General features: G+C 61.5%; 1 protein-coding gene across 1 annotated transcript in view; it reads left to right on the plus strand.

The window, feature by feature from the left end:
- Positions 1-207: 207 nt before the first annotated feature.
- The window catches only part of CCDC6 (coiled-coil domain containing 6), a 48,056-nt gene continuing 23,711 nt past the window's right edge, over positions 208-24,552 (plus strand). The window contains 6 exon segments of the mRNA XM_031949384.1: positions 208-215; positions 384-683; positions 896-1,126; positions 1,128-1,185; positions 1,188-1,391; positions 22,496-22,645. Of these exon segments, the coding sequence (XP_031805244.1) occupies positions 208-215; positions 384-683; positions 896-1,126; positions 1,128-1,185; positions 1,188-1,391; positions 22,496-22,645 (951 nt within the window).

Here is a 24,552-nt window from a genome sequence, read left to right on the forward strand (position 1 = left end):
TAAAGGCGTCCCCACGGGTGACCGCGTTTCTGGGGTAGAAGGCCAGGAGCTGCTCCGTCTGCCTCTGTTCCCAGTTCCTGGCGCGGAGGCTGGCGCGGGGTGATCGCCGATAAGCTGCCGCCAGGTGCACACACACACGTGCATCTACAGACACACAGATCACATGCATGTAGGTGTGCATGTGTGCACGTGAAGGAGCAGTCAGAGATGCGCACGCACGTACACTCCCGCGCGCACACAGCACGACTGGCACAGCCACGCGCACACACGTCCCATGTATGATCCGCACACACACACACATCTGGGCTCCCAAGTCTTGCTGCGGTTAAGTGCAACGGCGGCGACTGCGGGAGGTGACAGCTGCCCTGAGGCTCCTGGAGCAGCCGGGACACACAGCGTGTGGCGCACACTGCACGCCCACGCACCCTGTACCGGACGGGATCAGGGCATGGGTCGGCCCCTGATTTCCGGGCCGGATCGGGCTTCTGGTGGATGCCCAGTGGTCGGGCTGCCTCGCGGCCTTTGTCCCTGCAACAAGGGGACCAGCGGCTGGGACACAGTGAGCGCTTAGTAAATGCTCCCCGCTGGCTTTGCTTTGTACCTAGTGCAGTCCATACAGACTTTGCCCACGTCGATTACAGTGCAATTCACAGGAGCCGAGGTGCAGCGGCCGCCCGGGCTCGGCTCCTCCCCCTCCCTTTTCCCTTCTCTGCCCCGCCCTTTCCGAGCAGGCGCGTGCGCGCGCAGCCCGGCCCCGCCCCAGGCCCCGCCCCCGCCGCGCCGCGGGGGCGGGCCGGGCCCGGGAGGGGCGTTCCCGGGGGCGGGCCCCGCCCCGGGGGGCGGGCCCGCGGCCGCTGTAGTTCTCGGCGAGCCCGGGCGAGGTCTCTGTTCGCAGGCCCCGCCGGTCCCGGGCCCCGCGCGCTCCGCTCCGCTCTTTCTCCTCGGCCGCCGCCGCCGCCGCCGCGCCGCGAGCGTGCGCCGGCCCCGGCCCTGCGCCCCGCTCCCGCGGCGCCTCTCGTAGCTCGCCGCTCCCTGGTCCCCGCCGCGCCTGCGCGGGCCATGGCGCCGACAGCGCCAGCGAGAGCGACACGGACGGCGGGCGGCCCGGGGGCGGCGGGCCGGCGGGCCGGGGGCGGCGGCGGCGTGGCAGTCGTGCTCCCGGGCGCGGGCGGCGGCGGCGGCGGCACGCGGGCGGCGGGCCCGGGCCCGGCGGCGGCGGGAAGCCGGGCGGCATTGTCATCTCGCCGTTCCGCCTGGAGGAGCTCACCAACCGGCTGGCGTCGCTGCAGCAGGAGAACAAGGTGCTCAAGATCGAGCTGGAGACGTACAAGCTCAAGTGCAAGGCGCTGCAGGAGGAGAACCGGGACCTGCGCAAGGCCAGCGTCACCATCGTGAGTGGGGCCGGGGGAGGGGCGCCGCGCCCCCGCCTCGGGGCCCCCCGGGGGTCCCCGCGAGCGGGAGGGGCCGGGCGGGACGGCTCGCGGGAAGGCGGGGCCGGGGCGGCAGGAAGCGCCCCGGATCTCCCGCGGGGGCTCCGCGCGGGCGGGCACCGAGTGCCGCCCGGCCCGCCCCCGCCTCCGAGAGCCCCTGCTTCCCGCCGGGCGGGCGCGTCGGGGGGAAAGCGGCGCGCGCCTCCCGGCGGCAGCGGCGGGCCGGGGTCAGCGCCCCAGGCCGGGGAGAGGGACCGGGACAAGCGCCGGGGAAATCGGGGGGGGGGGCCCCCGAGCCAGGCTGTCAGAAGTCAGACTTTGTACCAAGATGTCACCGAGCCGGCGGCTGCTTAGGAGCGGGGGCAGGAGGCGCTTTGCACCCTCTGGCCAGCCCCCTGCCCGCCGCCTGCTGGGCCGGCCAGGCCCGCCCCTGGGCCCGTTGCTCTGGCGGGAGCCTCTCCCGTCCCCGGTGCCAGGGACACGGGCATGGAGCGCAGCGCGGCCTGCCTCCCCCAGGCGTGGGGTGCGCCTTGTACAGACACGTGTGCGGGGGGTGCGCCTACACGTGTGTGCGCTTCCTGGTGGGGAAACCCCCCTTCGTGGTCCCGGGTCAGTCAGAGGTCTGCCCGGGGGTCGCACACTCGGCTGCTCCGAGGCAGGCCCCTCCCCACTGGAGGCTGCCCTTCTGCGCAGCCGGGCCACAAGGACCCGCCGCCCAGGCAAGGCCTCCCCGACGGGGCCGGGGGTTGGGACCTGGGGGGCGGGCCCCTCATCTCACAGATGGCGAAAGGGAAGACTGGTGAGGCCGAGTGCCCTGGCCAGCTTTGTGGGAGAGCCAGGCTGCTCGGGCCTGGCTCCTGGGTGCCCCGGCCTCTGTTCCAGGGCTTATTGCAGCTTATTGGGAGAGCGAGGGAGGGGGCTGGTTTGCCTTTTCTGAACTTTTCCACACTTGGGGAAGGGCAGGATCCCTGTGGAACAGAATGGTGCCCGGGGTGCGGCACAGGCCGGGCTTGGGCTCCCCCAGCCCAGTGTGGAAGGGAGGAGCCGCCTTGGAAAGGTTCTGTGGGCTGGTGGGAAGCAGGCCTCAAGCGCTAGCGGGGAAGCGCTGGCCCTGCCTGGGCAGGCCGGGCAGGGAAGCCGGCAGGCGGGGATGGAAAGAGGAAAGGCCGGGGGCTTCTGTTTCCCAGAATATGTTGTTTCCAGTTAACTTCGGACAGAAGCAGCACAAGTTTCCTCCCCGCTGTGATGGAGGCCAAGGGACTCGGACGCTCCGGGACTTGTTTGAGTTTTAGGGAGGTTGGGGGGTGAGGGCAGACATCTGACAGGCCCTCTTCCCTGGCCAAGTGAGGTTTGCGATCCTCGAATGTATTCTGTGACGGTGGAAGGGACCCTGGAGGCCGGCTCAGCCCGGTCCTCCTGTTAGAGATGAGAACTTGAGCCGGAGCGGAGGAACATGACTGGTCTGGAGCCACACATGCATTAAGCAGCCGGTGCATCATTGAACTCAGGTGCTCCTCCATTAATCTGCACGTGGGAGCCCAGCTCCGGCTGCTCCCAGTCTGGGAAAAGCACACGCAGTGTCCCTTTATGGGAAAGCCCAGGAGCCCCTGTGGAAATGGCACTCCCAGCCAGCTCTGATGGCATTAGAGCTGGGGGGAGGGGCCCTTAGAGGGCGTCGAAGACATTTTACAGATGAGGAAACTGAGCCTTGCATGGGGGGGAGGGACACAATCTCCCAGTGAGAATGTGGGCCGCCGTCTCACCCCGAATCTGACCTCCTCTTATGAAATAAAAGTCTCAGTAGTTTCTCTGCTACTGGCTCCTTCCCCCTCCCCTTCTCACCCGAAAAAGAGGATGAGCAATAAAAGTAATAGGATCAGAGGGGCCTTCCAGGGCGCCAGCTCAGCAGGGAGCTCCATCCTGCCCAAGGGCACATTTCAGGCGGCAGTGGCAGGTGCCCACTGGAAGCCTTCTGGAGGCCGCCAAAGGAAAGTTCCTTCACTTGTGCTGCCGTTAGCCTTTTGGGGTTTAACTCCTCCTTGGAAGATGCCTTTATGATTGTTTGCTTCTCTCTTGTTCACCTCAATCAGCTGGGAGTCATTGTGTGTTTGGGTAATAGAAGAGTGTGAAGAGGGCTTCACAAATTCCCATTTATAGTGCACAAGAACCTCTAGGCCTGCCCTGGCATGTAACAGATTGAAAAACTGAGGCCCATCAGGTCATCGGGGCCCAGGGCTCCAAAGCCAGGGCTTTTCCCAGCAGACCACACTGCCTGCCCCTCCTCAAACCTTTCTAGAAGGCCCAGCCCGGTGTTGAAGAGCAGGCTTCCTTCTGGCTGGCTCAGTTAAGCAAGTCACAAGGTGGAGTCCTGCCATTTGGGTGTTTCCTGGGTCAAGTTCTGACCAGGTGACCCTTTGAAAGCATGCTTGCTTATAGGACTCCATGTTCTCAGAGTGCCCATGGGAGGAAGGTGAGAATGGTCTTGGGGGAGAAATCAAATCTATTTTGTTTTATGAATCTTTAATTGCCAGGGCTCCGGTGCACCCCCAAACTTCAGGGTGGCCAGTCTGCAGCTGGCTTGTACCGCCTGACCTGAGACGGGCCGCCGGGGTGTCTCCATGACCTTGGAGAGGGGGGGAGCTCGTTGTTATTTTGGGGTGGGAAGAGCTGGGGAGGCATCCACTTGCTGAGCTGTTCATCCAAGAAGGCAGACAGGGACTGAGAGTGATCTCAAAGGACATGCCTTTATTTTGGGGGAAAAAATCCTCTGGCTTTACAGCTCTTTTGGATGCATAAGGAAGAAGAAAGTAAATTGTAACGTAAGCAACTGGTAGGTGATGGCCAAAGTTTATGCCTCTTATAGACTGTGTCTCGCTCAGAACTTGGCTTCCAAGTTCTTAATTTAACTTAACATTTATTAAGTTCTTGCTTCATTCCTCTGTTGGAATATTGAGATGAGGGGAGGAGACGGGCTTCGGGGACCATGTGTCCCCAAGGCCTAGCTTGGCTTAGCTAGCCTGGGGCCCAAGGGCCTTGCATCCATTTTAGGGAGTCTGTGAACTTGAAGGGAGAAAAAAATGACTGAAACTAAGCATTTCTTTAATTACAAATTAAAAATAATTTGTTATTCTGAGTTATTCCGAGATGGGCTCTGTGGTTGCCCTGAGGAGTCCGTGATACAAAAGTTGAGCACCCTGTAGAGCTGTGATTATTTCATTCTTGATATTTCTATTCCCAGGGCCTAGCTCTAGTTTCATAAATATTTTATTTGTTTATTTTTTAAATTGAATGTCACTGGGCAATGATGAGAAAACGGAACGATCTCCGTCCCTTCTGAGAGGGGGAGGGAGAAGATGGGGAGGGAGCACCTGCTTGAGTTCTAGCTGCCGTGTACCAGGGAGATGGCGGGAGGACAAGAAGGAGGAGGAAAAACCTGCTCATGCTCATGGAGGTGGGCGGCCCCGTTTCAGCAAGTGGAGATGGGGAGGAAGAAGGATGTTTCAGGCCAGGCCGGCAGGAGGAGGCTGTAGGTGGGCCGCTGTGCTTGGAGGGCAGCCAGTGGTCTACTTTGGATGGAACACAGGTCCCAAAGGGAAGTCGTGCGAAATAAGGTGGGACAGGAGGCTTATTCTTAATGTGTGGATAGTATGTCATTGGTCGTAGTCTTTCACACGATCAAGGATCTCAATTCCCTGCGGATAACTGACACAGACTCCCTCAGCTTTTTGCTTCTAATTCAAGAAAGAACAGTGGGCCAAACTGTTTTTTAAATTTTTTTCAGCCTGCTTATATTATATAATATAGGTAATGCATCGCATATGTTATGTGGCCTTTTTTGGGGCTTGGTAAAGGCTCCTCAGGTCCCCTGACCCTCCTGAAGGGAGCAGGTGATGGGACACCCATTGCTCTGGCACTCACCTCAGGCTAGGCCCAGATGCATTCCCCTGCAGAACAGCTTCTTGGTAAAAGCCTTCTTCCAGGTGGGTGTGCTCATCACAGGACTCAAAGGCTTCGCTCACCGACTAGGCTGGGAGGCCCAGTGGCCCACCGAGGAGACGAGCTTTACAGTTAGCGTGGGTCCCAGGAGCGTCTCCTTTTTTCCCTCGGCCCCCAATTCCGTCTCCAGCTTAGCAGCCTCCCCTGTGCGGCTCCTTAGGAGTTAGCTGGACCGGAACCCAGAAGAGAGATTCCTCTGGGCCTTGAAGGAGGGAGCACTTATTTAGCGTTTGGCCTCCCGAGTGGTTTTTGTCCTTTTGGAAGGGGTTCTCTGTGGGGGCCGTGAGGGAGCTGCCACAGTTTTCCAAACTTGGTAACACTTTCCATCGAGCGCATGTGCCGGGGAAGGGGGGAGGGTCTTTCCCAAATGCTCCGCAGACACAATTCCCATTTGGTTAAAGAGAGCTGGTTATGGAGTTGGAGGATACTGGCCATGTGGGAGGTGGGCACCCTGCGTGCCACACTCTGGCTGACAGAGCCAGTCATTAGCCTGATTGTTGCTCCTTCTTCTGTAAGGCCCCTGATCAGAGGTTCTTCACCCACTTTGGCCTGGACCCCTCAGCCAGCCTGGGGAAGACTGTGGCGCCTGCCCCAAAATACGGCTTTTAGATGCACCCTGAGGATCACAAGAGAAACCAAAGGCTAGTGAACACTGGCCCCTAGCTTAGGGGCCCCCGCTTTAGACCCGTTGCCCTTGAAGCCTCTCACTGAAAGGACACGTCTTTTCAGAAGCCCCCTCTTACTCTTTTAAAATCTTTGATTTCATTTTATTTCATGGTGTTTCATCTGCATAAGACCTCCCAGGTTAGAAAAGTCCCTTCACCGGCGCGGATCAGCACCTGGTCAGGAGTTACTTGGGACACTGAGAGATTAAACAACTTGTCTGGGAGCCCGCAGCCCTGCGTTTCTCAGAGATGGGCCTGGAACAGGCTCCCAGCTTCTAGGCCAGTGACAGAAAGGGGCGGTTCAGGTTGGGGGCCGGGGCCCGTGGGACGTAGAACGGGGGGAGCAGCGCAGCTTCCCTTTCCAAGTATTAGGATCAGGTTCAGAAAGAAAGTGGTTAGTTTTGCCCTGCTTGGCCCTGGGGGCAGAACTCGGGCACTGGGTGGCACCTTGCCTGGGGGTAAAGGAGTGTTCCTTTATGAGGAGAGCTACCCTGGAGGGGAAGGGGAAGGGGTGTTTTGGGAGCTAATGGCTTCCTGAGAGAGGAATGCCCGGTAGGGTCGGAGCAGGAGTAGTTCTAGCCCTGCAGGTTCTATAGCGTGCCTCCTCCCAGAGGGACCAAGCTCCCCTTGCCTGGCACCGAGAGGAGTCTTCCGGCTGCCCACCTTTCTGGGACCCCATTGGGGGGATTTCTTGGCAATGGTCCTGCCATCTCCTCTCCAGCTCATTTTAAAGATGAGAAAACTGAGGCAGACAGGGTGAAGGGGCTTGGCCGGGTCACCCAGCCAGGAGTTGGATTTGTGGCTCCCGGTCCTGGCTGGATCAGGGGAGATGATCAGGATACACTGTATCCTTTTGGGGATCCCTCCCTCTCCCGTCTGCCTTTCAGCCAGGCCCTCCCCAGAGAAGTTACTTTGTAGCAGCACCTGGGGATACATCCCAGAAGCCCCTGGGCACCTGCCCCTGGTTCTTTGCTGCCTCTCCTTGTTCTGTGGGTTTTTGAGGCAGAAGAGATGTTGGAAACGGGATGAGAATATTGGGAGGCGACTGCCCCCGGTGCCTTCTGTGCCCCCACCTGGGGGGCTTCCCAAACAGAGGGCCCTTTGGAGCGGCCGACTCGGAGAGCTGCTGTTGGTCCCGCCTGACGCCGGCGCCCAAACGCTGCCGAGTGATTGCGGTCGTCCCCGGCGACACGGAATAAGAGGCAGAACTGGGCCTGGTTGAGATTCTGGGCAGGTCACCGAAGTGTCCTTGTCTGCAAAGGGAGAAGACATGACCCCGGGCCCGGGTTGGGGATCTGGACCCCCCTTTGTGGCTTTTCAGATGTCGGGTTTGGAGTCTCCTGGGGGGCAGCAGGAGGCGTCCAGGCTCTGAGTGGGGAGCGGGTGTTGGGGTGTGAGGTGAGGGGGTGGTGGGGACTGTGGTGCTTTTGCTTTCTGCCCATCACAGGGCAGTCCAGAGAGTGCGGTTGGATGAAGCTCCACAGTTAAGTGTTGGGCAGGGTCAGCCTTTGAGGTTCTCCCATCGAGTGGGGAACACCGGCTCAGCTCTTACCTTGTTCCTTTCATCTCGGCCTCTGGCCAGCCCACCCTGGCAGTTTGTAGCTGGGACAGAAGCTCCGTAAGCCCCATGTCCTGGGACCTCAGGGTGGGACACCCTAAGTTGTGCAGGCCCGGCTCATTTCCCACAATCTGGAGTTACTGGTTTTATAAGGTCCTGGATCTGTAGCGGGAAGGGAGCTTCCTGAGCCCTCGGCTAAGAGGAGCTGCTCCCTCTCCCCTCTGGGGCTCCCGCTCCCCTCTGGGGCTCCCGCTCTGCTTGGCCGAGAAGAAGGGAGACGTCCTGCTGTCCCCCTTCTTTCATGATTCCTTCTCCCCTCGGAATCCCTGGCCCCGACCCCTTCTCTTTCCCCGTGCGGGGCCTTGGTGGCTCACTAGAGGGCGGGATGTGGGCCAGGGAGAGTTTTGCCGCTGCCTAGGCGGGGGCCGCCGCAGGGTCCCAAGACCTCCTTGGTGCCGGAGGCTCTCAGACAGGAGCTGCGAGTCCGGCATCGGGCTTGGATGGGACGACGGCCTGTCCCCTCAGAAGGGACCCAGGGACGGCTCCTGGGCAGGCTGACGCTTGTACTTGTGCGAGATTGGGTGAGGTTGGGCCGGCACAGACGAGGTAGAGAGCCCGCTGGGCCCCCCCAAAGCATTGCTTGTGATGTTTTAATTTAACCAAAAACATGGAGAAGGTTGGTGGCTCCCGCACGGGTGACCGTTTTGCCCCTCTGGTGCCCAGTACCTTTGGGGATGGCCCAGGGCACTAAACATTCAGCAGCTCCTGCGGGAGAAGTTAACGGTCTCATGAATTTCCGGGAGAATTAGACGTGCCCTCGCAGCCTCATTCCTCTTCTCGAAGGGAAGGAGGTGATGATGGATGTTATGTTTCCGTGTGGCTCTGCCTCCTCCAAAGACCGGTCCGGGAGGGCAGAAGCAAGCTGCTTCAGAGCCACAAGGGCGTCTGGGGACATGGAGATCACACGCAGGGCAGCAACGCGCAGAGCACCCGACTTCTCAGCCAGGCCTTGGCCTCGACTGCTGGCTTTCTATAGAAGCAAAGGTCAGGAGGGATGAGAGCCTGGGCAGGGGGTGGGGGGTGAGGGTTAGGATCTGTGGTGGGGAGAAGTGGGTGGGCCCTCCACTCTCCCTGAAGGTTAGAGGGGTCAGGACGTGGGTCCTTCTGATTTCTCCACCCGGAGGAGACTCGTGGTCGGCATTGGCAGGGGAGGCTGCCAGCTTCCCACTAATGGGATGGTGTGCAAGCAGTTCAGCTGTGATTTAAAATAAAACATCGCCACGATGTCCCGCCAAATTAGAACTTTTAGTCCATCGAGGCTTCTTTTTTGTTGCACCGAAGGCAGGCCTTAATCTGTGCCAACAAAAATGCTTGCCGAATCACGACAAATTGTGCGTTTGCTTCCCTTAGTAGCTTTTTATTTCTGTGTTTGGTCCAGACTCGTGTTGCCGGTGTGTGGGGGGATTCCCAGGGTGGAAGTTTGCTTTGTGGCCACCCGGCAGCAATGCGTCCATAACTCAGAATGTTACCCCGGGGTGAGCTGACGTCCCGTGACTCGGGGGGACGGAATGGGGCCGGGACTTGGCACCCGGACCCCCGGGGCCCTGGGGAGGGATGAGCGATTTGGTGGTGCCGGCCGGCCTTGAAGGCCGCTAGCCCCAGTGGAAGGCTGCCTCTGGCCCTCGCGGCAGGATGCTTGGCGGAGGGCATCCTTGCCCTTTGCTTTGCATGTCGTCAGTGCTATTCCGGCACAGGAGTCACTTTGGAGGAATTTCTCCATTAAATCCTCCCATAGCTCTGACCATCTTCCCTCCATGCCCTCTCCCTCTGTCTCTCAGAGGTGCTTCTTTGGGGCCAGGCTTGACCTGATGAGGTGCTCCCGGGGTGGGCCTCCTCTCTGTCAGGCCCGTCTCCAGTGGGGGCTGCCTCGCGGCCATAAGCTCCCAGTGCGGGAAGCTCCGCCGGCTCTCTCGGGCCTCCTTGGAGGCCCCACACCGATGCCTCCTGGGAGTGAGTGTTCCGCAGCCGGGAGCGGCCTCTGAGAAAAGCTGACCTTTCCCAAGCAGAGCCGGCGCCTAGGGGCAGGGGTCGCTGCCGGGATGTGCAGGCACACTGGCCGGTCCAGCCCGCTCTAGTTTCCTTGTGCCTCTGGTCCACCTGATACCGGCGCCTCCTATCAGGTGGTTGTCACCCCAGAGGGGACAGCGCAGAGTCAGCAGTGCACCAGGCAGGGGAAAGGGAGCCGGTAACCCAAGCCCTCGGTGCCCCGGGTTCCCTTCCTCCGCCTGGCCCAGGGCCTCTGAAGCTCATTCCTGATGCCCGTGTGGCAGCTGCAGGTGGGGGGAGCCCCCCCTTGGGGGCTTGGGGAGCCAGCGATCGGGAGGCAGGAGGGAGTTCTGGAGGTGGGCGGGTGGTCTCCTCAGGGATGGGGAGGAGCTCGGCCCCAGAGGTCACCCAGGGCACAGAAACCCAGCCTGGACACGGCTCTGGCCGAGCTGCCCGGCCGCGCCCAGAGCGGGCGCCCCCCACTCGCCCTCCTCTCCCGGGTCCCTGTCCTACCTGAGAGAGGGGGCCCCGGGAGCTCCTGGCGGGCCCTGCCCGTGCCTGCTTTTGTACCCCCAGAGCTTGGGCTTGGCGCATGGTGAGGGGGGAAGGAGGGAAGGGGGAAAGTGATGTCGTTTTTCAGTCATGTCCGACTCTCCATGACAGAGACACCATGGGGAACGGATGTTTCCTCCTTCAGCTCATATAGATGAGGAAACTGAGGCAGACAAGCGAAGGGACTTGTCCAGGGTCACACAGCCAGGAAGGCCCGAGGCTAGATTGGAGCTCGGGGAGATGAGTCTTCTTGTCTCCAGGCCTGGTGCTCTGCCCACTGTGCCTACCTGGCTGCCCTGTTCTGCACCCAGGAGGTACGATCTGTGGCTGAGTCACAGGGGCACAGGTTTCAGTCAGAATAGAACGGGAATGGTACTGAGTTCAGTCCATTTTAAAGACAAGGAAACTGAGGCTTGGTGAGGGAGATTAACTTGCCTTTGGCCCAGAGGTGGTCAGATCTGAAACTTGAACTTGGGCTCCAGGACAGAAAATCCATTGCTTTGTCCAGTCAACTTTGTTTAAAAACTTGGGGAGGTGCCCTGCTGGTGCAGAGGGAGGTCTGGTGGGAGCAGCCCCGTGGCCTGGATCTTAGTTGTTCCCTCTCCACAATGGGCTCCAGCCTCTTCCCAGACTCTCCAGGACTCCCCCCGGCCTCTCCCAGACTCCCCCCGGACTCTTCCAACCACCAGAGGCAAGCACCTGGCTGGGTTGGACATTCCCTGGCCTCTTTCAGTTCCTGAAAGCCAGTCGGTCCAGCTTGGCTAGAGCAGAGTTTTTGGGCACTAGGCTGAGCCTGGGAGTGGGCATGGGCCTGCCAGGGTGGGCCTTGAGGGCCAAGGCCGGGCCCTGGGCTCCCTGTGTGGCACTGGCCCTGGGTCTCTGTGTGTGCAGTTTGGGTCCTGCTGGCTTTGGCTCTTGGGCTCTGGCCCTTGGAGTCTCCCTCCTGGGGGCCGTTTTCATGCCAGAAGGCCGCAGCGGCTTCTCATGGACAGGGCCCGGGCGGGGAGGGACGGGGGCAGTGAGCCAACAGATTCCAAGCGTCTTTCCCCTCCCCGCCACTTGGACTCGGTTCTGGGTCCTCCGTTTGCCCAGGCCACTGCCGGGTGAGCGCCTCCCCCTTGTGGTCATTGGCAAGGGCAGCGAGCAGCCTGGCGTGTCCACAGGCCCACTCCCCATCATAGGCGGGCCAGGCTCTGGGATGCGGCTTTGGTGGTGGGGGCCCAGCCTGGTGGTGGGGCTGACTTCCAGTCTCCAAGGCCCCGAGCCTGAGTTCTAACAAAACCCTGGTGGCTCCCTGACCTCTGACATCCTCGGGGCCCTCCCGGTGTTGCCAGCCTGCTCTGCCATGTCTCCCTTAGACAACAACCCGCAGCTGGAAAGGAGCCTGCCCAAGGAAGCAGAGGCCCAGGGAAGGGTCGTCGGGCCCAGATTTAGAGCCGGCGGGAACTTGGTGACTTGTGCTCTTGGGAGCACACTTACCATGTGGGTGAGGAAACTTTGGGGGCATTTCCTGTGTATCCCTGTATGTTTCATGGTTTGAGGAGGCGTCCTCGGCTTTCCGCAGACTGCCGCTGACCGGGGGGACCGGGGCCCAGATCCGGGCTTGGAACATGGGAAACTGAGGTGGTCATCGGCCTCCTGGGGTCCCACGTAGCACCCCCCTCCCCCCTAGGCAGGTGCTGGGCTCCACAGGCTCTTCTGCCTGGCGAGTTGGCTGGGGCCTGAGGTGCAGAGTTGCCGTCCCTTCTTGTGCCCTGGGGCCTCCTCCTCACCAGCAGGGCTTGGCAGAGCTGGGACGTCAGGGTTCAAGGTGGTGATTGTTGTTTTGAAAGCCTTCCTCGCCAGGCCCGTCCCACCTCTTGTGTCTACTTAGTGAACAGTCCTGGATAACAGGAGAAAAGGGGGGCAGTTTCCCGCGCTCAAAAACCCTGCTCAAATTCCACTGGCGGCTGCTTCCTGGCCATCCCTTGAACAGGACTCTGGGCATTTCCCTGGCCGGCTTCTTCACCTCTGCCATCCGATCCCCCCAAGTCCCAGCCTCGTCCCCTCACGCACAACGGGGGCCCCCTTAGCTCTTGAGCCTTGGTTTCCTGCTCCACTTGCCGGGGGAGCAGGACTTGTATCAGGCTAAGCTTTTAGGCCCGGTTCCCTGCAGGATCTTTCATGGGTCTTCCAGCAGAACTTCCTGGGCCGGGGCATGAGACTGTCGGCACCAGAGGTGGAGGGGGGACGGGCACGAGGGGAGAAGGGGATGGGATTGTGGGGGGGCTGGAGCAGGCTGCTGCCAAGGGGCAGGTTTGTGGGGATCCTCCTCCCCAAGCTCTGTGAGATGTGCTCCCAGGCTCCTGGCACTCAGGGCCGTAGAGAGCGGCACGCAGGCGAGTGTGGATCCCCGTTCCATCTCTGGGGAGACCGGAACCTCGTCCAGATGGCCCAGGCAGAGCGACATAGTTAGTGACTGCCTGGTCCTGCGTCACGACAGATCCTTCGCCCTGTGAAGCTGATGCTCCCGTGTCCTCCCGGCCATGTTTCATAGGTTATCTCTCTAATGAAGGTTTAAAAAACCCGGCACAACTTCCAAACTGTGGCTGTGGAAGCGGACGGCTCATTGGAGAACTTCTCTGCCCGCCTTCTGTCCTTCCGGGTCTCCCAGGGCATGACTTGCTCTGAGCATAGACTCCCCCAACAAAACTCGGGGTCGAGAGCCTTGGCCGTGACCTGTTGGCAGCAGGTTCTGCCCGTCCTTGTGACCCCAAAGCAGAGAAAAGATACGGGGGCCTGGCTGGGCCCGAGCGGGCAGCACCAGCAGCTTACGGGGCCTGGTCCACTTGGGCCTCGTTCTGGTAGCAGGGCCGTGGCGAGGCGCGAGACCCGGACCGCGGGAGGCTTCGGAAGCAGGAAGTGGCCTCCTGCGAGCCCCGTGACCCCGGGCAGGAGTTGGGGCGGGCGTCCCTCGCCGAGAGAGTCCTATTTGCCCAGATTGGGAATTTTTCTCTTCAGGAGTCCCAGAATGCCGTGGAGCTACAGCCCGGCCCCTTTACTCACTTAACAAACATTCGCAGAGAGCATTTCCAGTCTCTGAGATAGAGCTCTGGCCACCACCGGCCCAGCCTTGACAGGCCCATTGGTAACCTGGGAAACCTTCCCTATTTGGAAGGCCTTCTGCCTCGTCACTTCTCCAGTGAAGGCCTCAGCCTGGGGTCTGGCACTCTCTCTTCGGGGCGGGGGGGAGACCCACAGCCCTCCTTCAGGGAGTGAGGCTGCCCACGGGGATTTACCATGGGACCTTCCTCCCTGGTCCTGTCCGGGGCAGAGGGAGGCAGGCCCTGGGGCTCAGGCTCCCCTGCTCATGCTTTCCCAGGTAGGTTCCTCTCAGCCTCTGGGCCCCCGGGCAGCTTCCACACTAGCCGGCAACGCTGTGGAAGCTGCCTGATGGGGACCAGGGCACTTGAGGCGGTCGGGCAGGGCAGCGTCCATCTTGGAAGTCCTTGCTGGGTGCAGGCCTTCTCCGGGGCCTTCTCATGGAGTCCCGAGGGGAGGCTCTGGCCACCCGTGCACTTGTGGAGGCCTTGTGGCCACCCTGGGGCGGGCTGGGCCTGACTGGGCCGGGGCTGCCTTGAAGAGGAGCTCTCGGGGGGCGGAGGCCGGGGTGGTTGGAATGGAAGCTTCTCGTGGGCAGGGCCCGTGTGTTCCCCCCCGCCCCCCCCCAATGTGACGGAGTCGGCGCCGGCCCGTACTGTGCTCAAGCACGCCCTCGGAGGGCAAGGAGGGTCAGCTTGGCCCTGGGAGCCCCGGCTCACGGGGCGGGCGCTCACGTGGGGGAGCTGCCTTCTGGCTCGCCGAGGCGATTGGCCAAACCTGTGAGTTATGGTCTTTAAAAGCGTCCATGCGCTTGGTTTGAAGTGCGGGGGTCCGACAGCCCCTCGGGAGGTGAGCTCTGACCCCGCTGTTTGCCGAAAGGTGAGCAGCTTTTGGATTTGGGGAGGACGTCGGCCCGTTGATGGTCCCATGTCTAAAAGGCCGGCCTGGGGGAGGAGATTGCTGATTAACGCCCTGAGTCAGCAGCTGCCCTCCGACCTCCCAGGAAGCCTCCCTCTGGGGGTCTTCTCACCTCAAGGAACAGGCAGTGGCCTCTCGTTTTTGCTGAACTAGCTTGGGATGAAGGCCCCGTTTACCCCGGAGCTTCTGTGTCCCACAGGCCGCAAGGGGCAGCGCATGAGCAGGAGGGACACGCCCGAGGAGCCCCCGCTCCCCAGGGACCTTGCGTGGCGGGTTGGGGGGGTGTCCCTGCAGGAGCAGAGCATGTAAACAAGCAGGCAGGAGCGCCGGAGCAATTAGTTCTGAGCAGAGTCCCTGGCTTCTCTGGCAGCGGGCGCTGCCCCGGGAGGGGGTCTGCTTTCGGAGGGAGGCTCCTTGGGGGCACGAGTTGGTTGTTTCCAGCATGGGCATGGGGCCTGGTGCAGCGGGGGGAGCGATCCCCAGTGGCGGACGGTTCCCGGGGGAGCTGGGAGCGTGCTCCCAGAGGCCTCGTTGGCCGGCGTCACTGAGCCCGTCTTGCCCGCTGTCGGTTAATTGACTGTTTGCCACCCCTCGCCATCCCTCTGCCGCCCTTGCAGAAATGGCCTTTTCCCTTGCAGCTTCCTCAGAGACCAGGACACAGTCTGGGTTAAAATTCATGTTTCCTTCTTCCTAAAATGACCCGGTGTGGATAATTCCTCAGCCTGCCGTTAGTTATCTCGGGGCCTGAGTTTCCTTATTTGCAAAATGTGCTCTGGACGGCCCCCAGGGTTCTTTGGCTCCAGATCGGGGCAGTTTGGATCTCTCTGGGCCTCTTGTTGTTTATTCCGGCCCCTGCCCCGGGGCCTTCTGGCTCCAGTCTGCCCATAGGACCGCTGGGCAGCAGGAGGGCCAGCGGCCTTCCAGCCTCTTCTCTGGCCTCCCCCTGTGTTCTCACAGCCCTGCTGGGCATCCCTGGCCCCAGCAGCAGCTTTTCCCTGGCTGCTTTTTGTTTTTCACAGATTTAGTGGTGCCCACCCCGGTGTTCTCCCCCCCTCCCCCTGCCGTGTTCTTCCCTTCTCTCCCCCCACCCTGTTCTCCCCACCCTGCTTCGCTGTCCCGTCGCCTCGGCTCACGCCGAGCTCCTGGGCCTTGGTGGCCACATGCCCTCCCGCACAGGCTGGCTGCTCACTCCGGACCCTCCTTATGGATGAGATGAGGCCTTGGGTTACCACTTAGGTACCCCATTAGGGCTTCCCGGCTAATCCAGACAGGAAGTTGGAGGGTGTGTGGAGGTTCACTTAAGAAAGGCATTTTGCAGGCCTGGGACGACATCCTGGGACCCCTGTGTTGTGAAGGTGCCAGTTGGTGCTTTGGGGTCTGGGAGACATGGGGAGGGGCTGCTCCTGTCCTGGGAATTCCCTGGTGGAGCTGCTGGAGGCTCCAGGGAAGGCCAGGTGGAAGCGGAGGCCCGCCCCCATCCTCCCAGGGGGCTTTCTTTCAGGTGTGGGAGGGGTGTGGGCTGGTGCGGTCGGAGTGGGGTGGGAGGGGCCCCGGGGGGGGGGGGGAGGCCTAGAGCCCCGTCTCCCACCCCCTTGTGCTGGCTCTGTGGGGCCGTGTTTGGCCCGGGAGGCCTCCTTGGGAGTGGCACTGGCTCTTCAGTGCCCATGGTTGTACATAGGGCTTCCATAGGTGCCCGCTTTGATTCTCTGAAGAGCCCCAGGGCCGGGGCAGGTCATGGGGAGCCCCCGGCTCCTTGGGAGGCTTTGCTCCTGGGCCAAGGCCGGCGCCCACCCCTGAGCCCCATGGGGGTGAGTGAGAGGCCAGGGCCAGCCTGGAGATGGAATGGAGGGCCCTGGGGACTCCCTGCTGGGCGGCCCTGCGGAGCCTCCACTTCCTCACCTGTGAAATGGGGTCAGTGGCGGGCTGCCTGCCAGGGCTAGGGGGGGGGGGGGGGGGGGGGGGGGGGGGGGGGGGGGGGGGGGGGGGGGGGGGGGGGGGGGGGGGGGGGGGGGGGGGGGGGGGGGGGGGGGGGGGGGGGGGGGGGAGGCCCAGCGTGGGGACTCAGCCCCCAGGACTAGAACACGGGAGCAGTGGTGGCCAGTGGGCCTGAGGTCCGGCCGGGCTGGACGGCGCTGCCTGCATGAGGTTGGGGCCGCCCACTAGTGGCGAGCTGCCTCCCTGGCCCCGGAGAGGATGGAACCCAAGAGAGAACCTTTGGGCCGGCACCTTTGGGTGGCCACACGGCTCCTCCGACTGGTCTGTGGTTTGGAGGCTCCTTCTGGCCCAGCACATGGATTTCCAGCAGGATCACTGGCTTTGAGGAGGGCAGCCCGGGGGGGGAGGGGAGGAGGGAACCTCCCAGGCTGCAGCCCCTGGGGGACCCCGCCTGACCTTCCCATCCTCCTTTATCTTCCTGCTTGGGGGGAATGAGCTCCTGGGAGGTGGGGGCTGCTGCACCTTCCTACTTGCTTCTATTCAGACGCCTCGGAACCTTCAGCCCAACTACCTGCGTGTGAGAAAGGCTCCCCCTCATCTCTGGGGTCTCGTTGCTATTGAAACCATTGTATAAAGCGGGGGGTGGGGGAGGGACTTTCAAAGGAGAGAGCTTAACCAGGATCCGCTAACTTCATTTTTCTTTTCTTTGGCAATTCTATTTTAATATAAATGCTTTCCTTTAAAATCCAGTTTTATTTGGTGCACATCAAGAACATTCTGTGCAAACGCTTAAGCAGCCCGTGACACAAAACGGGTGAAGGGCCCCCGCTTCAGAGTGTTTAGGTAATCCGGAGCCCCCCGAAAAGCAGGAATGATTCAGGGGGCTGCTGGGAGTCGGCTGTGCCCCCCGGCCTCCCCTCTGAGCAGGAGGCCCCAGAGCTGCCAAGCAGAGGTTCTGCCGGGGAAATGAGGAATTTCACGTAGCAGTGACAATCCTCCTGCCCCGTGTGGGGGCCGCCCGCCCGCTCACACGCCGGAGTGCACTTGTTTCGGGGGCTCGCTGTCCGTGTCACGTCCGGCATGGGAATCTTGGAGGCGGGAGGCGGTCCGGTGTTCGCCCAGGAGGAGCTTCTGGGAACTTGGGGGAGGGATGCAGGCGGAAGAGCGAGCGTCTTCAAAAGGAAGCCCTCTGGACGGCAGCCCCTGCTCGCAGGCAGGTCTCCGCGTCCCGTGCCTTCTTGCTCGTCTGTTCCTCGGATCCAGGACTTCTCCAGCAGGCGGCTGAGCCTGGCCAAGCCGGGCCCTCCCAGCCCCGTCCTCAGGGAGCTTACGTTCCAGCCCTTCTCTCTTGTGGCCGTCGGGACGGCCCGCGGGGCCCTCATTGAACGAAGCCGCGGCCCGGCCTGGGTCGTGCCCTCCGGTCCAAGGCTGGGAGCAGCGTGGCTGACTGTCAGCCCGGCCGCTCTGCACAGAAGGTGTACGGCGCCGTCGCTGGGACGCTGCGGTCACTCGCCATGCGGCCCCCAGCCTCCCTCCTCTGTCCCTTGGGACACTGTCACACCCGGGGAGGGAGGGCCCCGTCTGCGAAGCTCCTGGGCACCCACAGACTCCGAACTGGCACAAGGGGCAGCCAGGCGGCAGTTTGGAAAGACGTAGGGATCGGCCCCGAGCTCCCAGTGCCTTTGTTCAGGAGAGCTCGTAAGGGGCAGCTGCCCTCTGGGATCGGAGCCTGGCTCCCTGACGCCTTCAGCGGCTGTTGGGACCTTGACCAAGGCCACTTGGCTCCCTGGGCCTCAGTTCCCCGCTCTGTAAAATGGGAGATGGCCAGATATTACCAGCCTGGGGTTTGGAGCATCGGCCTTCCTGCCTCAGGCCCCTTGCCCTGTCCCAGCAGGCTCCTTGGGGAATAACGGCCTCTCGTGGCAGGGCCAGCTTTGGCCTGGGTCTGGCAGGACCGCGTAGAACTTTGGAAGTTGGAAGTAAAGTTCCACTTTACAGATGAGGAGACATGGGGGGGGGGGGGCATACGGCTAGACAGGATTTGAACTTGCCCCTGCCTCTGAGCCCCAGCCCCGGCCCAGCCCCATGCCCAGTTGCAGCAGGGCCCCAGAAGGGGCTGGAAGGCCCAAAGGAAAGGATTCCGGTGCTGCTGTGACAAAGAGCGATGGCTCGGCGGTTCTCCCTCTGGAACGGTTCCTTTGCCGGCCTTCTCTCTTCTCCTCACGTTAAGGAGTGTTTGTTGTTGGGGAGGTGGCCCATGTCCCCGAGCCCTGCTGCAGGGCCCGAGCAAACCCGGTGCGTCTTCTTCCTGACATGAGCTCCCTAGAGAAGGAGGGGACGCCTGTTCTGGAGCCGTCCGTCCCCCCCTCAGTACACCCCCGCCCGCCGGTCACTGCAGCCTCAGCTCCGCCCCGTACGAGGATGGCAGCCGCGGCTCCCGTCTCCGGCCTCGCCTGCCCGGACCTCCTCTCAGCCCGGGCCTTTCTCCGGGAGGCTCCGGCCGCCGCTGCCCTCTCCCTTGTTAAGTGATCTTGCTCGGCTTCCACGCCTGTAAGATGAGGAGGGGCTTGATCCCTGGCCTCCGAGGTTCTGTGATTGAGAGAGAACTGGAAGCTGCTCATCTGCCAGCTCCCCACTCCGTGCTGGGGGACATGATACAGACTATCGTGTTATTGAAAAATCACCCCGATTAATGGCTGTTGGGCCACACACCCCCCTCCCCCCCCCACCACCACCTGGAGGCAGCCCGGGGCTGTAGCCGGAGCGCTGGATGGTGAGACAGAGCACCAGATTCAAAGCCTCTCCTGTCCCTTAGGAGAGGGAGTCGGGGGCTCCGGGGAGCCTGCTGAGAGGGGAGACTCACAGTGAGGGGCCGGCCCCGGGCGGCCACTGGACCCTCCTGTTGGGAAGGGCCGAAGCCCCGGAGTGCATTGAAGACAAAGGGGCTCTGTGAGGAAGTGTGGTGCCGGAAGCGCCGGGCCTGGAGTTAGGAAGGCCGCTTCAAGGCCTGCTTCTGGGGCCCTGGGCCGGTCCTGCAGCCAGCATGTCTGCCCAGCTGGGCCAGGGAAGGGAGCCTCCCTCCCTCCCTCCTGACCCATAACCCTCCGTGGGGCTCCGGGCGGAGGCTGGCCTGTGAGGCCAGAGATTCCTTTTGCTCGGACATTTCTGGGTCAGTGAAACCGTAGCCTCAGCTGGTGGCCAGGGAGAAACCCAGCTGACCGGCCTGGGTGGACCACGCCGGGAGCACGCGCTCATGGGATCCGCACGACCATGTTGGGAGCTAAATGACACTTTATCCCTATTTTGCTTCCCGAGGCTCCCAAGGGAAGCAATGGGACCTGACTGGTCAGTCAGCCACTGAAGGAGCCCCAGGCTTCATGTTGGGCCTGTCTGGGGAGGCCCCAACAGTCCTCCCCTCAGTGAGCTCCCCATTTCCCATCTCCAGCTGGGGATACACAGGACTGGATAGGAACCAATTGCCGATCGTCGGAGGGAAGGCCTTGGCCCTCCCGAGGCCTGGGGATGGCTTCTCAGAGAAAAGGGGCCTCCCAGAGGCGGTGGGAGGATGCCCAGAGGAAGGGACGGTGAGTGAGGGGGGAGGCTGGTGTGAGCGAGGTTGGCTGATGACTCTGGATTGGAAAGGCCAGGCTGAGCTACGTGGAGGATTCAGTCTGGGATCCTGGAGGCAACAACAGGGAGCCCCGGAGGTTATTGGCTGGGAGACCCCAGGGCAGAGCTGGCTTCTGGAAGGACTAGAGGCAGGGAGACCCCCCAGTGGCTGCTGTGTGAGGCCTTTGCACTCGGGCTTCTTTGGCCTGTGTAGAGTCCCTTTGCGTAGCCTTCATTCTGCCCCAGCCCAGGCTGTGCTCTCAGAAGGTTCAGGGTGGAGGGGAGAGCTGAAGGTCCAGAGAAGCCGGATCTCAGACTGGAACCGCAGTCCGGGAACTCGGAGCGACGTTATGCTCATGCCCCAAGTCTCACTTGGGAACTGGAGAAGACGTTGGGCCGCCCCATTCGTTCACCGTGGGAAGTAACTGGTCATCGTCCGGCTGCTGGGGGAGACGACTCCCTGATTCCTGGAGGAGACGGGACTGGGGGTGGGGGGGTGGAATCCACGTGTCAGAGGGTCCGTGAGCAGTTATCAAGCACCTCCTGCACCCGTGTTTGAAGAGCTCTCCTGGGGGGGGGGGGGGGGACCTTGTTCTGCTGATTGACCCCCGGGGTTTGACCTGTGCTGGCAGTTTTCGAGTTTTCGGAGGGAGGCTTTCGGCCTAGGAACCTTGGGATGAGATAAAGGAGGTTCCTCGGAGACCTGGGCTCGGATTCATTTTCCTCTCCTGATCTAACTTCATCTCCTGTGATGTTCCCCGATTACTGAGAGATCTTTCTGGTACCTACACACGTATATAGACATACCCATCTGTACGTAGTTGGCGTGTGGGAATTAACAAAAAACATCCCTGCCTTTAGAGAGTGTTTGGGGCGGCGGGGCCTGCGCAGAGGGACGTGAAGGGTCAGTGTCTATGTGAGAAATGAGGTGGAGGGAGAGGGCTCTCAGCTCAGGAGGGCTGGGGAGAGAGAGGCTTTGGACCTGGGACGTTTGGGAGCTGGGCTCAGAAGGAGGCTCGGGAAGCTGAGAGGTGAGCTGGGGAGCAGCCTGCGCAGAGGGTGCCGAGAGGGAAGCCCAGGGCCACCGGCGGGGCTGGAACGTTCGTGCAGGATGACTGCAGAACTCTCGGTGCTGTGGGAACTCGGCCTGTTCAGCCTGGAGAAGAGAAGTCTGGGGCTGGTTCTGGTGCCGTGCCGGTGCTGGCAGCGGGGAGGCACGAGAAGTGTTTGAAGGCCGCAGCAGGGGCAGGCTCGGGACTTGTTCTGCTCGATCCCGGAGGCAGGACCAGGAGCAGGGAGGGGAGCTGAGGCGGTGTTGGGGAGAATTGCTGACGGGAGGCCTCTGAGACATGGTTGAGGCTTCTTGTTGTCAGGGTGGTTCCTTTCAGGTCCCTGTGGGAGTGGCCGGCCCCAAGGCCCTTTGTGCCCCTGGTTCTCTGAATGACCCGAGTCTGGTACATGAGGCTGTGATGTCTCTGAGTAATTAGGGGAAGTCCCGGTGAGAACCGGGAGGGGCAGTGCTCGCCGCCGGATGGGGGGAGCTGAGCGGGAGCTGCCGGCCGTGGCCATGCGGCTGCTCTGGATGTGCTTTCCCGAGGACCCTCGGGGCTCCTGAGGGCACCCGCTGCGGGCCTGGCATTAACGCCACGTGTGGCAGCTAAAGGATGAATATTTCATCATTAGTGCGCCCACCATTACAGGTCGGGCTGCTTGTCTTAAAGGCAGAGATGTTCGAAGCAAGGCAGGCGCTTCTGGAAGCTCCTTCAGCTTGATTATAAACGCTGATAGGAGAGACCAGTTTCCCAATTAGAAAAGGGCACTGGCGGGGGGGGAGAGGAGGAATGTTGGACCACTAACGAATGGCAAGAAAATCAGGGTTTTGCTAATGTAAGAAACCTAATCGTTGAACAATCAGGGGCAGGCCGCTGGCTTTTTCCTTCTTAGGGTTTTCCTTTAACATGAAAGGAAGTCTGGTCTGCGACCATCTCGGGACGCTGTCTTGGAGCCGGGAATCTCTGAGGTCGTGGGACCGGGAAGGCCAGGCTCACAGACTCGATCCGCGGCACCCGGGGCTGCGGAGCTTCCCTTGTTTTTGTTATTTTTTAGTTAGGAAGTTCGAACACGCCCACAGACACGAATATTTTCACAAAGAACAGAAGGCAGTCCTGTGCAAAGCTGTGGGTTTCTTTTATGGACCGTTTTTGAAAACATAACCTAGATTTGTGTATCCTTTTGCTTACTGTTTAAGTGAGTGGGGCTTAAGTGACTTGCCCAGGGTCACAGCCAGGAAGCGGTGAGTGTCTGGGGGCAGATTTGAACTCCGGGCCCTCCTGACTTTGGGGCTGGGGCTGTAGCCACTGCACCCCCTGGCGGCCCCTGTAATGTATATTTAGCAGGACTGTGTTTCAGGGAGATGCGACGACCGGCATTGGTAGGAGGACTGTTCTCCCCCGGGGACAGATCCTGGCACTAAAGTGAATGGGGCAGTGGCGATCTTGTGGAACGCTTGCGATGAGACGGGGGCCCGCATTTGCCGGGAGGACCTGCCGTTTTCCGACTCGCATTTACCGATAACTGACCGTGGGGGGCCCCTTGCGGCCCCCGGGTGTGAGCGGGAGCCGGCGACACAGACGGTCCCATGCGATGGACCCTCCCCCCCCGGCAGGTTCCGGTTCCTTCACCTTCTGTCTGCTTCTGTTTTCCAGCAAGCCAGGGCTGAGCAAGAGGAGGAGTTCATCAGCAACACCTTGTTCAAGAAGATTCAGGCCTTGCAGAAGGAGAAGGAGACTCTCGCCGTGAATTACGAGAAGGAAGAGGAGTTCCTCACCAATGAGCTGTCCAGGAAACTGATGCAGGTAAGTCGGCCTCTCTCTCCCGGGAAGTCTGGCCAGCTAGTCCGGCTGAAGAGGAGGAGGAGGAGGGGGAGATGGGAGGAGGGAGAGGGAGGGGGAGGCTCCTTCAAGGTCGGGATGACTCGGATGGAATCCACAGGAGCGTGCAGTGCTCCTGCGTAGTTCAGGGGCCTCTCTGTTGCCATGGGATCAGCCTTTGCTTTTTATAGACATTTTCCTTAAAATTCTGTTAGAGCTGGAAGTGGGCAAGAGTCAGTAGGTGGGTCCCGTCCCTCAGCCCGGCAACCCCGCCGCCTCGGCCCCCCGGATGCCGGCTCTCTGTCGGACGGCGCGTCCCCAGCCGCCCTCTCTGCGGCGGCGGAAAACCAGAGGCGTGGGGCCGGCCGTCGGCATGTGGGAGGCCATTACCGTTGTGATTCAGGGCGTCCCGGTTACTTTTCTAAATGACGACCGTTCGTAGAGAGGGCGGGCAGCCTAAGGAAGGGATGGACGCGGTCTGGAGGAAGTCAGAGAAACGTCCCAAGAAGCATCGTTAGGAGCGGCTGTGGAGCCAAGCAGACCGCCCGCAGAAGCCGGGCCCAGGGAGTGACGGCCCTCCAAAGTGAGGGACCCCCACAGCTGGCACCCGGGCACGCAGAGACCAGCCCAGGCCTCCTGCCCTCAGCCAGGCGCTGCCCTGGGTCATAGGACTCATGGGTCAGAGGGACTCCCCGGCCTGGGGGTTTGTGGAGGGGAGAGGAGCGCCTTGGGGGCCTCCCTGATTGGTGGGCCTTAAAACTCGGCTTCCTCTTGGTGATGGGCTCGGGCTCCTCCCTGGAATCCAGATGTTCATCAGATTCATGCAAATGAAGGCATGGCAGAGCCTTTTGGGACAGAGTGAGCTGCATGTCAGAGCAGAAACAGAGGCAAAGGGGAGGAAAAGCCGGGTTTTTCTTTAGCGGGGAAAATCGCAGCCCTGACAGGGAATGCCACAGAACGGATCACGTCTTGCAGAGGACGGAATGGGGCACAACGCGCCAGAGAGGAAGCGAAGGAGCTCTAGTGCCAGGGGCTCTCCAAGGAGGCTCTGGCTTCCTCTCTGTGGCTCCTGAGATTTGCTCCTGGCCGTGCCTGGGATTGCCAGAGTGTGATCTCCCTGAAGGCAGGGCCTCGGACCCCCAGAACCAAGCCCAGCCCCCCCTGTCCCAGGATGGGCTCCAGACGTGCCACACTCTAAGTAAACCAAAGAAGAGCTGGGGGCCTTGGAGGCACAGGCAGTCAGACCCCCCGGGCCTTCCCGGGCGAGGAGCTCGGCCCATGCTGCATGATCAGGAGGGACAGAGCCAGGACCCGGACCCGGCTCTCTGCCTCGTCCCACCCCCGCTACGCGCCCTGCACATTTGCTGAGAGTTTAAGGACTGTTCCTGCTTCTTAAAGTTTCCCAGTTAAGCACGGGTTAGGAATGTGGGAGGGGAGTTTACCCTCATCTCCCCGACCCGAGTCACTCTATGAGGGGGGACCGGGATAGCCACGATGGTGTTTGGGGGCCCCCCCATGGCTTTGGGGCCAGCCAGCCCTCGTCCCATCCCGTGTCTGGAACTGGCGGCGTCCCAGGGCAGCCACTGCTTCCCCAGACCCAGAAGCCCTTGGTCCGTTCTGTTTGTTCCTTCACTAGTGGCGTGGCTTTCCGCTTTCACTTTGGGGAGACCTGGAGTCTCCTTCCCTCCCCAAGACAGGCAGCAGCCCGAGCTGGGGGGACACATGTGTCCGGCAGTCACTGGGGACCCCACGGGCTTCCGGGTCTTTCATGGATGAGAAACGAGAACCTTCGTATCGTCACAAAACTACTTTGAGCCTCGTGGGCTGTGACTGGAGCCTGGGGGCTCTCAGGGCCCAGGCCACCCTGGAAAACTGCCGGGCAGCTTGCCTTT

This window comes from Sarcophilus harrisii, chromosome 2 (genome assembly GCF_902635505.1).
Source record: "Sarcophilus harrisii chromosome 2, mSarHar1.11, whole genome shotgun sequence".
Taxonomy (NCBI): domain Eukaryota; kingdom Metazoa; phylum Chordata; class Mammalia; order Dasyuromorphia; family Dasyuridae; genus Sarcophilus; species Sarcophilus harrisii.